Source organism: Rhinolophus sinicus, chromosome 17, assembly GCF_057876585.1.
Source record: "Rhinolophus sinicus isolate RSI-liver-muscle chromosome 17, RSI-T2T, whole genome shotgun sequence".
In the NCBI taxonomy this organism is placed as follows: Eukaryota; Metazoa; Chordata; class Mammalia; order Chiroptera; family Rhinolophidae; genus Rhinolophus; species Rhinolophus sinicus.
The window spans coordinates 27161310-27176688 of record NC_142517.1 but is presented as its reverse complement, the minus strand read 5'-3'; the positions used below and the strand labels follow the sequence as shown (position 1 = coordinate 27176688).

General features: G+C 38.1%; 1 protein-coding gene across 1 annotated transcript; it reads left to right on the top strand.

The window, feature by feature from the left end:
- The first annotated feature begins 1865 nt into the window (after positions 1–1865).
- CCNL1 (cyclin L1) lies at positions 1866–15225 on the top strand. Its single transcript, XM_019731957.3, has 11 exons — positions 1866–2835; positions 3123–3197; positions 3680–3789; positions 9427–9547; positions 10646–10710; positions 12384–12483; positions 12577–12681; positions 12771–12912; positions 13144–13255; positions 13345–13443; positions 14431–15225. Exons 1-11 carry the CDS (start codon positions 2533–2535, stop codon positions 14777–14779), a joined length of 1581 nt encoding a protein of 526 aa, XP_019587516.1. The 5' UTR covers positions 1866–2532; the 3' UTR covers positions 14780–15225.
- The last annotated feature ends 154 nt before the right edge of the window (positions 15226–15379 follow it).

Here is a 15379-nt window from a genome sequence, read left to right as displayed (position 1 = left end):
GGAAAAACAACTTTCTTCAAAATAACTTAGAAACAAACAACTCTTCCAGACTACGATTTTTTTTTTTTCTGGATTTGACCCTGAAAAGGATAGAATACGCGTAAATTTTGTATTTAACCCCTCTACTGAAACAACCTTGTGGAACAGAGCCACTAGACTAGACCCATTGCTTTCCATTCTCTGGATTAGTCACAGGTTTTGTTTTGTTTTTTAATTAAAATTAAAAATAACATCCCAGTTTGATAAGGTAATGCTAAGCAAATAAAAAACTGGCTCACCTCCTCCACTACCTTTGTTGAAGCTGAAAGGGGGAACAATGAAAATAGTCTTATCTACTGGATATAATTTGGGGGTACAGTCAGAAGGGAGTAGGAAATGGGCACAGAGTTGTGGAATAATTTGGGTAGTTCTGCTCTTGTGGAAATGACTGCCAGACATAGGAGGTAGGGAGCTGGGAGGTCCACTGGGAAAAGGTATCAGGAGTAGATAGCCCCTCCCCCTCCCAGAACTTCTCCCTCTTAAACTTGTGAACTTTTTTGGATTAATGTGGATCTAGAGGGTAAAAATATATTATAACATATATCAATACATCACCAAGTCAGTTTATTGGAGAGGCATGGTGGAATAACCTTTAAAGAAGAGAAAATCTCCCATTAAAAATGGTCTTAAAATAAGTTAAATTACTCAAGTCATTACAAACATAAGTGGTGATTTCTTTGGCGTTCAATGTTTCAATGAAACATATTAACATTTAGCTTTTTTTAACCTTTTATTTTAAAATAATTGAAGCCTCACAAGAAGTTGCAAAAATAGCAGTTCCTGTGTACCACTCACCCAGCTTTCCCCAAGGATATTAGTATCTTACACAACCACAGTGGATTCTCAGAACCAGGAAAATAGCCTATCATCCTTTAAGTTTTTAAAGATCTCAACGTTTGGTATAGTATTTTAAATCTCTCCTGAACACAGGGGAAGGAAGTTTCCCTGAAAGCAGCCTAGCCAGGAAGGTGAGGGAGGTGACATGCATAGAGAGAGCTCAAGTGCTTTAACCGGTACCTTAATTACACTCTTGGAGCAATGTTTCTCAACCCTGATTGAACCCTGGCATCGCTGGAGGATGGACAAAATCACTGGCTGGGCCCGCTCCAAATCAATTCCATCAGCCTCTCTAGGTAAGGCGCGGGCCATCAGTATGTTTTAAAAGCTCCTCAGAAGATCGTAACGTGCAGCCAGGGTTCAGAACCACTGATGTCAGTCTTTACTAAACAAGGGGGCCTGAATGCTTTTTTAAAAACTGAGGTTTTTGCACATATTTTGCCTTAGTGACATCACTGACAAATATTGAAATGTATTCAAAATCCCTTTGCTCTATAGATCCAAGTTTCAATGCACGTTTGATAATTAAATTAAGCGTTAAAGCAGAGCTATGGGATAAACACGTAATGGGGCTGCCCATCCTTGGACAACGTCTCAGCGTCCCCGTCCAAGAGTGGGATAAAAACATGGCTGGAGTAAACCAAGATCAACTTCTTTCCCTCCAACTCTTGACTCGAGTAGTTTAGCTCAGTCTCGTTGTTTTCACTTCTAATTTGAGAAAAATGTGGGAATTACTCGCTACTATTAAGGAATAAAATAGGAATGAGGTTTCCCCATTCTAATCGGGGTAACCACGTACGAATGGACTCTCGGGGTTATAACCCGATTACCTCTGTCAGGTTCTTAGCCTACAACCATTTCAGAAACGGGGGACTTTCCAGATGACTGGAAGCCGCGGCGCGTCACCGGCTCGGTCTGAGCGTCGCAAGCGAAGCTGTGGAAGCAGCCGCCCTCCGCTGCACCCCTCGCTCCCCCGCGAGCCTTTTTTGGGGCGCCGGTGTGGTTCACGTTCCTGTTTTCTACGAATACTGGAGAGCAAGCCTCTCCAGGTCCCCTGCGGGTCACTTTAAAACGACCCGTCCGTCCGTTCGCAGCAGCGTCAGTTACCATTTACACCCGTCAACGCGGTCGGCCCCGCGCTTCCCTTTGTACGCGCAGCACCGGCGCCGACACGTTGGGAGAGGACAAGAGATCGACGCCAAGGGACGCACGTTGGAGACAAACTGCTAAAACCGCGCAGGGCTATCGTCAATTTTGCCAACTCTAACTTGGGAATCAAGTTATTTTGTAAAACTCCCTTGTTCTGCTGGCTGAACATAATCACGAACGAAGCAGGTTGGACCTGTTTGAACCACAAAGACGACCTCCTGGGCCACTCAGCGGCCCCCGCACACAGGTCACCCGGGTCACGCGAGGGTCTCCCACCATAGCCGCGGCTCCGGGAAGGCGCGGCAGGAGGCGCCGCGGACGGAGGCGAGGCCTGCAGGGACTAGTTGGCGCGCGTCGGCCGGACGTGGTGACGTCAGAGCGGAAGCGCACGCTGCGTGAAGCGGCCCAGAACCCGGCGGTCACGGGAATATCCGTCGCGCCGAGGACTCTGGTTAGTTTCGCTCCGGGTTCCGGCTGCGTTGGGCGTGCGTGCAGCTCGCTGAGATTATGGCGTCCGGGCCTCACCCGACAGCGACCGCTGCAGCCGCCGCCTCATCGACCGCCCCGAGCGCGGGCGGCTCCAGCTCCGGGACGACGACCACGACGACGACCACGACGGGAGGGATTCTGATCGGAGACCGCCTCTATTCGGAAGTTTCGCTCACCATCGACCACTCGCTGATTCCGGAGGAACGGCTCTCGCCCACCCCGTCCATGCAGGACGGGCTCGACCTGCCCAGCGAGACGGACTTGCGCATCCTGGGCTGCGAACTCATCCAAGCCGCTGGCATCCTCCTCCGGCTGCCGCAGGTCAGTACTCCGGCCCCGGGCCGGCCGGGCTCCCCTCTCCTCCCCGCCGTTCCCTGCGCTGTGTCTCAGTACCACCGCGTCCCGGCCGGGTGGCTTTGGCCCTTTCGGGCTTCCCAGCCGCGGTTCCGAGCCCCAGCCCGGGCGTGCGTGGCGCGGGAGGGAAGGGAGGAGAATTTCATTTGCTCTTAGTGAGGGGGAGGGGGAGCGAGCGGCGGCACAAAATGGCGGCGGCGCCTAGTGCGGGGCCCGCCTGACCCTGCGCTTTGGTTCTTCTCTCTTGACTGCAGGTGGCGATGGCAACGGGGCAGGTGTTGTTTCATCGTTTTTTCTACTCCAAGTCTTTCGTCAAACACAGTTTCGAGGTAAGTACAGCGGGGGCGGGCGAAAAAGGATTTCTTCATCCGGAAATGGGAAGTAGGGGGTTAGAGTCCACTGCTAGCTTTTCCAGAAAAGGAGTGGTTAGTTTAGGCCTTTGTACCTAGTTCTCACGCCCCGGAAGTAGGGATTTTGAAATGTGTTAGAAACTGGAAAATGGGTCCTGGGCCCAGGTGCTCTTTTATCAATAATTAGAATTTTCAACCAAATGCAAAACTCCTGTGAGACTGAGCTTGACTCTGAATTCAAAATTAAGAATTAAGCAATAAAAACAAACCATAGTATCAGCATAGCTTATGGCCTGGAAATGTCAGTTGTAATTTCACTTTGCCAAAGGTTGTCCCAATTGTGTCCTAAAGTTTCTTCATCAAAATTAGTTCATTAGATTTTGAGAGGGGCACTTTTTCCTAACTGTACTTGAGAGTGCCATAATCTAACAACTGTTTATTGGATCGTTTTTCTTTTTCAGATTGTTGCCATGGCTTGTATTAATCTTGCATCAAAAATTGAAGAAGCACCTAGAAGAATAAGAGATGTGATTAATGTATTTCATCACCTACGCCAGTTAAGAGGAAAAAGGTAAGATTGGCATTGTTGAACCACAGCATCTCTTGCTAACGACTGTACCGTGCACCAATCATCAAATCAAAACATTCTTTCCTCTCAAGTTAAAAACCCATGCAAAGGAAAACTTATTTAGGTGGTGAAATTCACATAGGCGCACCCTGATACTTTTTATGAAGAAACCACAATTAACCGGCTATCTAAAGTTTGTAGAGGCAGTTACATTTATGGACAATCCTAACAGTGCTGTGAAGCAGTCCTGTGGCTTAAGATTAAACAAGAAAGGGAATACGTTTGGCTCAAGTGTGAGTGTATTCTGTAAGTTGTTTTCCCCCTCCCCTCTCTGGAAGACTGAAGGCTGGAAGTTTAAACACTGCAGTTTCAAGTTAATACTGTGGCAAAGTTTTGTGTAGATTGTTTTTCTACTGGAAGTCCCAGTTAATTCTTTGTCAATTGAGGTTGGCTTTTGTTAGAATACCTCTCAACATTGAACTACGATATATCGCGTAATACCGGATCTGAAAGGACTGCAGGATGATAAAGTTTGAAGTTTGAAGTCAAAGGGATTAAACAGGTATTTTGTTTTGGTCAGATACAGTCTCAGTGAGTGGATTAGAAAAATAACTCTTAATTGACTGGGTTGTATTTAGATAAGACCCATTTATTCTATCTTGTAAGAAAATAGAGACCAAAATTGTGTCATATAGATGGTGTGGCTACATCATAACACGTCATGTGAGGCAATATCAAAATTTTAGTTGGCAGAGCTTGTGCCTACAGGTGACTTCTAGGGCACACTGCAGAAGGATATATGTGGTGTAGACTAGTTCTTGTTTTCATTTCCTAGGAAATCGTGATGAAGTTAGACAAACTTGTACTGAGTTTGACAGGAAGTTATGAAAGCATTATAAGTTGTTTTGGGAGGTTGGGTATTGTTTAGTGCCAAATTAGTATTCTTCATGAGTGGTCCTTGTTGGCTGAATCTGTAAGTTGGCAGTAATAGAACTAACTATTCAGGAACAAACTAGTAGTAAAGTAACCTTAAAACGATTGGTACCTTAAAACGATTAGTCTAGTTAAAAAAATCTGAAACATTGCTACCCAGATAGTTTTCTTACATACTTCTTTTTTCTGCCATCTTTTCTCATTCACCCTAACCATATCCAGGGATAGACTAATTTTTTATTCCATTTTAAAATGTCTTTTAGCTTCTTGGTGAGGAATTCCTGGAAATTGGGAAGATTTCAATTTGGTATTTAGTATGGCCTGAGCTGAAATTTGTAGTTAGATATTTAGCTGATTCTTCAGGGTATTTAAAACAAAATGACACTAATAAAACGGCTCTTTATCCTCAGTCAAAAGATACTGTTGTGCTTAAAGGAAATAGCTTTCTGTTACTATTCTTTGAACCATCGAGCCACCATTGTTATCACTCACCAATGATTATCTACTTTGAAATTTTTCTGTGAGCTTTATTCTTTCTTGATGTCAGAGTAGGTCTTAACTATAAAAACCTCGGGATTTAAAACATCTCACCTGACTGTTGTGTGATGTAACAGCGCGTGTCTTTTTGTGTGTGTGGTCATTATTACAGAGATTGATTTTTGTTTCAATCTTAGAAATCTGATTATAGCATGAAATTTAAAAGGAGTTGTTAATTGCATGGAAGCCTTTTTTTTTAAAAGCAGGATGTAAAAGTGTTTCTATGCATATTACAAGTTTACTCAGACACGTAACTTGTATATGTTATTAACTTCAACTCTTTTTTCCCTTGCAACCGACTATACAGCGACCAGCTACATTTACCAAAGCCTGGGTGATGTGGAGTGGTACATAGAGATGAAGCTGTCGTCATGGCAACAGTGAGTGAAGTATCGAAAATCCCCAAGGAGAAGCCAGTGCTCTGAGAATAGGTCACTGGAATCGGGGACTAACAGGTTGGCCACTGGTGAACCATTTAGAAAAAACTCCTGTTTCTTGTTAAAAGCTTTTGTCTTTGCTGTCCAAGTTATTAGAACTATAGCTTAATATTTTTTTGTATAGATTAATGTCATTAGAAAGTATTTCAACATTACACTTTAGGTAAAGTATATCAGTTTATTTTAATAGTAGTTTAATGTAGTTCATGCATAGCTTTAAATTGTACTGTGACCATGAAAATTACAAAGGAGGCATCATTTTTGTAGCCTTGGGGTTACTGTTTTTCAGTCCCAGCTACACATTAGAATCATAAGACAAGCTTTTAGAAAGTCCCAATGCTCAAGACGCATTATTTGACTTTTTTCCCTCTTTGATTTTTTTGTAGTTTGAGAATTGTCTTTTAAGCTCAGAATAAATGGCTGAATTTAAAGAGAATGTTGTTTTTCCATTTTAATGGTTTTCAAAATTAAAATTTGCTTTTGATATGCATCATTTTCCCAGCAAATTAAGGGATTTCTGTGTGTTAAGGAGGCCACATTCATACTATCTAAGCCTTGTCTAAAAGACAATTAAATCTTCAAAGACTGCTACAACCACTCTCATTGGTGCATATATGGTGTAATATTTTCAACATATATGTAGATCATAGACGAGAATTGGAAGGGTCTTAAGATCTTGTCATTTAGTCTATCTTTCCTCTGCAGTTTAGTTTGGTGGCTCTAAAGGTGGCCTTCAGTTTGTTTAAACACTGCTAAAGAAAGAGTGGTCCTTTGAAATAGGCATTACAAACTTCTGTATTTGGAGCAGCGGTCTGTCTCCTTGCAAACTACTCATTTTAGTGTTGTTCCTTGAACTAGTTCCAAATTTTCTCGATCCTTGTACTACACTAGTGAAATTTAGCTGTGTTTGGACCTCCTAATCCCAATTTCTTTTTCTTCAAGGTGTATTTCAACAAAATCATGCTAAGGGACAAATAGCTCTTCTAAGAGACCAGATAATAAACTTTCAGTGTCCAAAGCCCAAGATTTTCTGTTAAAATTTATTCATTTCATATAAATTACTTTGAAAAATCTGACAAACTTAAATGCAGGGGAGGAAGAGTTAGGTTTGGTTGGTTGTTGGTGATGAACATTTTTTTCTCTCACTAGATGGTTTCGTTTTAAGAGATTTTAAAATGCCATCTCTTCAAACTTTGTTGTGAATGAAAGTTGACCTGTGGGGAGGAAGACATTCTGTCAAGCCTTAATTCAATTTAATGTGCTTGTTGCTACAGAAAGTACTAATTGGTACTTTGTTAATATAAGTAAAGAAACCCTTTGCTTAGACAATTTTCTTGAACCTTTTCTTGCTGATTTATGGGAATACAGTTTTCTACTGCTGCAGTATCTTTAAAATGTAGTTTGTGAATTACATGTTTATTGAGCCTTCCTTGGTTTGTGAGGTAAAACCAATTCTGAAATAAATGAAGGTGTTAGATTTTATACTCACAAAATTAATTCTGAAAACTGCAGATAATAGTAGGCCTAAAGCAAGAAATTGAGTACATAGTAGAATTATAGTAAATAACGGGTTTGGTTTCCTTAATTGATTTAATGTTATGACACCAAAAAGGGGAAAGTAAAGATTGTAGCAGAATAGATGGAAGATAACAATTCCTATAAGTAGAATTAATGAAGGATTAAGCCTGATTTTGGTACCAGATAGCCAAAATTCAAAGAAGTGTTTAGCTGGTTTGATTGCAAGAAAAATGAATTTTAACAGACTTGGAATGAAGGCAGCTCTTAAAGCAAACTTAATAAGAGGTACAAAGGAGTTTGCTCAACAAGTGGGGGAAAATGAGACAAAACTGCTTGTATAAAATTGTATTTTTATACAGATTCTAATGGTGCAGTTTTATTCTGAATTACAGTGGTTTAAGAGTTAAAATGGCATGTAGCTGTAACCGAGTATCTCCTAATGCCTGTTGAAGGAGGGCCATTAGATAACTAGTCATCAGAGAGAGTCTGAGGTGGATTTAATTTCTTTCCAAATTTCCTGTTAACAGTGAAATCTGAAAAATCATAAAGCTGAAGATCTTTGAAATATGTTTTCATATATACATGTGTTGCTCTCATTTGAATTAAATTTGATTTTTTTTCCCCAGAGAGCAATTAACGTGTAACCTATTGTCCTGATAAAATGAATTCATTGTGATACGTTGGAAATATATCCCCAATTGGTGGCCTCATTCCTTCACACCTTTCATATCTGTAATAGGAACTGAACTTGAGTGAAGGCCATTTTCAGTATTGTTAATTTAAGTAACAGCTATTTTCCATTTTGTCAGCTTTGCCAACTTTTGTTTAATGTAATTTGATTTTAAAAACATGGAATAATTTGAAATAGTCTAGTAAGCATTCCAGTTTTTGTAACTTTAAATGTGAGAAAATCAGGAAAATAAACGATAGCTGATTTTTACTCTCTTAACATGTCACTACAGGGATAGTTAGTGTAGCTTATTTCAGATTGTTTTCTGATCTTAAAGTGGATATATTGAAATAGGTTTTTGATTTTTAAAGTATGAGCTTACATTTTTCTGGATTTGGTGTGCATGTAAAATGAGGTATGAGTTGGGGTAATATTCAGAATGTGACTGTCTTTTAAAAATAGATGATGTGTTCTGCCCAGGGCAGAAACTTTTGAATCTTCTGGCAGAAAATGAATTGCATATGGGGAAAATATTTAAATGTTCTACCCATATACATACTGTATAATCAGTATCTTAATAAAAATGTATTTTTTGTCGGTTGGATCTAAAAATGTATCAAATGCAGGACATTGGGACCTTTCATAGGCTTTAAATGAAAATTCAAGTCCTGAAAAGAAACAAACTTCAGTAAAAAACCAGTTTTGAATTTCAACACTTAAATAAGATTGTGTTTTAATTGAATGTGCTGTATTTCTGAAGCGTTGAGCCACTGATTGATATATAGCCTTCTGCGTTATAACTTTGGAAGCTTATCAGAATTCAGTCTGGCACAGAGGCTGTGTTGTTCTGGTTCCCTCATCGTCTTCCCTTCTGCATTGCATGCTAAAGATACTGTCTAATAACTACAACTTTGACCAAATTTAAGTGTGGTTTTTATTGATCACTTTTGAGTTTTGAATCTGATTTTTTTTTAATCTAAGTCTTTAGTTTTCAGATTATTTTCTTTAACAGAGATTCTTAGAATTGTTTAAACGGATAACCCATTTTGGATTAGCTTACCCACCATATTTTCACCTAATTTTAGTTTTGGCCATGAACTAGCCAAGAGTTGATATTTTCTGAAAAGAGTGAAATCACTATAAACTTGTAAGGTCTTAGTAGTAAATATTTTCAAGAGCACGTTAGTTTTTGTCATTGGAAAGAGTCCGTGGAGACTAATGGGGTTTGTGATAATAAATCAAGTTATCACTTAAGTTAATATATATACCCAAAATATAATCAATGTAAAAAAACCCAGTAAATCCAAGAGAATTAGTGAATTTTTTTCATGTCAGGGTTCAGTTTCTATAGGAACTTAGTCTAGAAAGTACATATTTAATTAGCATAACTTGGACAGCACAAGATTAATGCTTTAACTTGTTTGCAGGAGTTTAAAAAGCTGGTTTCTGTTGCCAATAGTTGGTTGGAAGGGAAAACGGAGATGCCACAAATAAAATTTTTTGGATGTGCAAAACAGTTTTGATTTTATTTCTTACAAACTATAGGACTCCAAGCCCCCTGGTCCTTGATCAGAACTACATTAACACCAAAAATCAAGTTATCAAGGCAGAAAGGAGGGTGCTAAAGGAGTTGGGATTTTGTGTTCATGTCAAGCATCCCCATAAGGTGAGTTGTAGAGTACAGAAATTACATTCGTAAGTATTAGGGTTTTTCTTAAATTTTTATTTTACATGAATTTATATTCTGTTTATATTTAAGAGTTAACCTTGGTTTTAAAAAGCATCCTTTTAGATATTGAAATTTATTTTAAAAACTGGGAGTCAAAAAGACTTGGGTTCAAATCTCTGTTGTATAGACAGCGGTAAATTCTTTTTGCCTGTGGCTAACCCAGTTTCCCTACCTAGAAATGGAGACTGAAATAACTCATTCCAAGGAATAAATACATGTGTACAAAAGTACCTGGCATGCTACCTGTTGCACAGTAAAATGTTCAAAGCATGGTGGCTGCTCACTGTTACTGTTACTCAATGTTCATAGGTTTTTTCAGTGGCTCTCGGTTTGCATGTGATCATAAGTAATAGCAAAGTAGTTGAGACAACAGTTGCTCTGAGGGCAGCACTTACCTGCGATAGAAACTTGTCTCTGCTGTTACTTGTATGACCTTGGCAGTTATCTCTTCTCAGATACCACATCTCTAAAATTGTAACATGAGAATGATGGTAATACAGGTCCAGAAAAATCTCACCTGAACTGAAGTAAAGCTATTTATATGTAGTTTTTAATCACACTTCAGTGTGATAAGCTTCACTGTAGAAATATTTAGTGTTTGATTACTTAATCTAATACCCATGTGGAATATTAATAATATGTATCATGCCCATTGTGTAACTTTAGAAACACAGGCTGGAATTTTGGAAACATGCAGAATTACACCTTGGGAAATTAAATGCTGTACGCTCAGCTTTAACTTGTTTTCAGGACACAGTACCCACCACATAGTAAAGTATTCATGAAAAATTAGATATTGTTTTTAATTGAATTAACAATTTTCCTGTACAATTGTGGAACATTTTGAAGCATAATTTTCATGAAATCTAGTAACATCATAACGCACATTGACTCAGTTACATTTTAGGTTGGTTTGTATTATCTGTGCCGTTTAAAACTTGCAGCTAACATTTTCAGTTACTTACATTCATTTAAATCTGTACTCGTAAAGAACCAACAATATGCTAAATTGAATTTTTTTCCCTTGTCCTTTAGATCATTGTTATGTATTTACAAGTCTTAGAATGTGAACGTAATCAAACCCTGGTTCAAACTGCCTGGTAAGTTGCTTTTTTTACATTTTTTTTTCTAGCCAGGAAAACAGAAGCAGAAATAAAGTAAGTTTCATTTTCCCTTTCCAAAATAATGAGATGAGTTTCTTTTGGTGCTTTTTGTTTTTTTGTTTTTTAATCAAAAGGTAAATAAAGCTTATTTCTGCTTCCTGTTTTCTTGGCTTGACTAATTACTTTTAATGGAGAACTCAATTTAACTTTGTTCTTTTTTCTACTCTTTAATTAAAGGGTAGTCCATGATGGTAAGTCATAGAACTCTGCCCTCTGCACTTCAGCCCATGACCTCAGGATGGCCTGATTGGCTGCCCTGCTCTCCAGCCAATCCAGTGCAAGCTCTCATCCGAGATTCACTGAAGTGGTCCATATCCATCTGGCAGCATCTTCTAGTTCTGTCGGGGTGTCAAAAGGATTTGTATATTTGCTTCTAGAAGTAACTATTCAACATGCCTATGTATTTAATGTATACCTGTAACTATCAAAATGAATAGTTCATTTTTGATAGATTTGTTGTCCAACCATTATGAATTAAATAGTTTTTTTGTCAGGAGTTTGACTAGATTTCAATGTATAGCATGAATTCTATCATATGAAACTACAACTTGCAGCTTAAAGTGGGCACAATTCCTATACTGGATGAATTTATAGCTTCTGGGCCATTGCAGGCAATAATATTAGAATTAAGTACTTCATTTTTAAGAGATACTAACATAAGTGCTTTAGAACTTGCACTTGAGATGCAGATGTATGATTTGGAGTGCTGGCTTATTTAAAGGCAAAACAAGGAGTTGGTCCATCCACAACTACCGTCTCAAGACTGTTGATGTGTAGGACTTAAGTGACATAATTTTTATGTTCTGAACTTGACGGCCATGCTTTTGGACTCAGTAAATATTAGTATTAGAAAAGTCTCATTACTTTTATGAAATGCATGACATTTAATATACATGTTCTATAGAACAGCATTTAGCAGTTATCACGGGTAAGGATTTTTAAATAGTCTTTTAGGTTAACTTTAAACAATTTGTAAAATTTCTTCAATACTTGAGGAATATTGCGGGGTGGGTTTACTGATAAGTACAGCAGTTTATTTACTGAAGTAGTTTATTGCTTTCATTTGTAGTCACAAAAAGGTATGTAAACAAGGCTGTTATATATGTTTACTTATTGCTCTTCACTTCCTACCTGGATTTTCTGAAGTAGCTTAGTTTTCTACTATAACTTGGTGAGTGCTTACCTTTTACCCCTGTCACAGTACTTTTGAGTTTTTGAAAGAACTTGGTTGACACTGCTTTTCATTGTGGATAAAGGAGAGATGGTCAATAAATGGCTTGAAGTATTACTGGAGTGGTTTATGATTTCTGAAACTAGTCATGTTAGAATTGACTTTCAAAGCATTACTTTTCTTAGAAATAAGAAAACTGTTTGGAATAATATGGAATTATTTTAAAGGACTTTGGTCATAGATAGGAAAGCTGAAAAATTGTTCTAGTGTTAAATTCTTATCTCTTACTAGTTTTTGAGTTAAGAATTGTTACATGCTAGAATATGAGGATATCAATATAAATATGAGGAGAAAAAAGAATAAAGTAGATTGAGTCTCCAATTTTATATAAGCTTTAGAATTGTTTATGTACAGAGCTTATGGTTGAAATATTTTTCAGGAACTATATGAATGACAGTCTTCGAACCAATGTATTTGTTCGATTTCAACCAGAGACTATAGCGTGTGCTTGCATCTACCTTGCAGCTAGAGCTCTTCAGGTAGGTATACATAGCTTGTTTTGTCCTGTAGGATAAGTCAGTCGTTCTAATAAAAACAATGAAAATTTAAACCATTCTGTTTTTATGGTGTAGATTCCATTGCCAACTCGTCCCCATTGGTTTCTTCTTTTTGGTACAACGGAAGAGGAGATCCAGGATATCTGCATAGAAACACTTAGGCTTTATACCAGAAAAAAGGTACTTCTGATTACTCATGTGCCATCACTTTCTCAGTGCTGACATGCTACTGTGAAGGAGAGATGACAACTTCATTTTCCTCCCCACAGCCAAACTATGAATTACTGGAAAAAGAAGTAGAGAAAAGAAAAGTAGCCTTACAAGAAGCTAAATTAAAAGCAAAAGGATTGAATCCTGATGGAACTCCAGCCCTTTCAACCCTTGGTGGATTTTCTCCAGCCTCTAAACCATGTAAGACTTATTCAGAATTGAAATGAGTTAGGTACTAAAGGTGTGATTATTAGAAAGCTTTAGCATTTAACAGCTCATAGAAGCATTGATGTTAAGAAACTTAACTATTTTGACAGTCAACTAAAGACTGATACTTGAAAGCATGATACTTGGAGTTACATTTAGAAACAATTTTTTGATCCTCTGTTAAATACAAGGATTGACATGTCTTTATGTTGCTGTTTTTTTTAGCATCACCAAGAGAAGTAAAAGCTGAAGAGAAGTCACCTATCTCTGTTAATGTGAAAACGGTCAAAAAAGAACCCGAGGAAAGACAGCAGGCTTCCAAAAGCCCTTACAATGGGTGAGTATACTTGCGTTAGAAAAACTGACCTGAGGAATCTTTTATGTGTTTACTTTCTGTAACTAAAATGTTGTGTGTTTTTTTTAAAGTGTAAGAAAAGACAGCAAGAGAAGTAGAAATAGCAGAAGTGCAAGTCGTTCAAGGTCAAGAACACGATCACATTCTAGATCACATACTCCGAGAAGACAGTAAGTAACTATTCTTTCAGGGAAAATATGGAGTGTTTGAAAGTTGATGCTTTAAAAAAAAAATGAACATAGACTTTTTCAAAGTTACGATATATTTATTCTTCCATGAAGTTGAGTATGAGAAATGAGACTGTAAATATGCTCTGCATATATGTGGGATTTTGTTTGTTCTGTAGTGATGTATCTTAATGGCATTCTATGTTTTTGCCCATGTTTTTTTGAGAAGTGTAGGAGTTGGCCGAAGTGCTATCAAGGTATATAATACCCTGTTTATAGCGTGAAAACACTGTACAGTGGTTCCTTGATTTTCGAACTTAATGCGTTCCGGAAGACCATTCTCAGTTCTGAAATGTTTGAAAACCAAGGTGCGGTTTCCCCATAGAAAGTAATGCAAAATGGATTAATCCATTCCAGACCTTTAAAGTCAACCCCTAAAACTGCAAATTTAGTGTGAATTTTACTATCTAATGATACCATATAGATCCATAAAATTTATAGCGTTCATAAACCGAAATGTTTGTCAACGGAGAGTTCAAAAACCGAGGTATCACTGTATTGCTTTCTGATTACAGTTAGAAAACATGAATATTTCATTAACTACTTGTTAATAACCAGTAAGTTGACCATAGCCAAAGAATCTTCCCTAATTAGCTTTGTAATTAGATTGCTATCTATTTGTGGCTCTTCAGTGGCTCTTTTGAGCTTATGGGAGGTACTCAATAAAAACCAAAGCTATTTAGAACTTTCTGTAAAAATTGCTTGTTACTGTTCTCCTTGGAGTATACACGTATAGTAAGTTTATTTTAGATTTGTCTAATAAGGCTGGGGGGGAGGGAGGTAGTGAGGTGGGAGGAGAAATTTAGTAAGTCTTAAGTCTGGCCTGTCGGTGTAGGTCTGATAGTTTTGTTTGAACCTGTTATGAGCACCACCAAAATAGTCTGTTCCCAGAAGAAACTGAATCTAAACCTCAAATTTTTATTATCTAAGTTATAATAATAGGCGGAGTCGATCTGGAACATACAGCTCAAGATCAAGAAGCAGGTCTCGCAGTCACAGTGAAAGCCCAAGAAGACACCATAATCATGGTTCTCCTCACCTTAAGGCCAAGCATGCCAGGGATGATTTAAAAAGTTCAAATAGACATGGTCATAAAAGGAAAAAATCTCGTTCTCGGTCTCAGAGCAAGTCTCGGGATCACTCAGATGCTGCCAAGAAACACAGGCATGAACGGGGACATCACAGGGACAGGCGTGAAAGATCTCGCTCCTTTGAGAGGTCCCATAAAGGCAAGCACCATGGTGGCAGTCGCTCAGGACATGGCAGGCACAGGCGCTGACTTTTCTCCATTGAGCCTACATCAGTTCCTGGTTTTGCCTGTCTACAGTGTGATGTATGGACTCGTAATCAAAACATTAAAAGCAAGTGATTAGGATTTGATTTCTTAAAACCCTCTAGGTCTCTAGAAACACTGAGGACATTTTCTGTTGAAAAGAACTATGTTAAATTTTTTTATGCACATTAAAATGCCCTAGCAGTATCTAATTGAAAACCATGGTCAGGTTCAATTGTACTTACTATAGTCGTGTATTGTTTATTGCTATAAGAACTGGAGTGTGAATTCTGTAAAAATGTATCTTATTTTTATACAGATAAAATTGCAGACACTTCTATTTAAGTGGTTATTTGTTTAAATGATGGTGAATACTTTCTTAACACTGGTTTGTCTGCATGTGTAAAGATTTTTACAAGGAAATAAAATACAAATCTTGCTTTTCTAAACTACTTCAAATAAATTATTAAAAAGCAAAATTTTAATAGTAAAATGGCTGTACTGATTTTCTGACAAACTTGTTCTTTTCTCCATTAGTTATAGTTTGAGATAATTGAAATACAGTTCTTACCTGTGTTTGGAACTATTGTAAAAGTCTTCACTGTA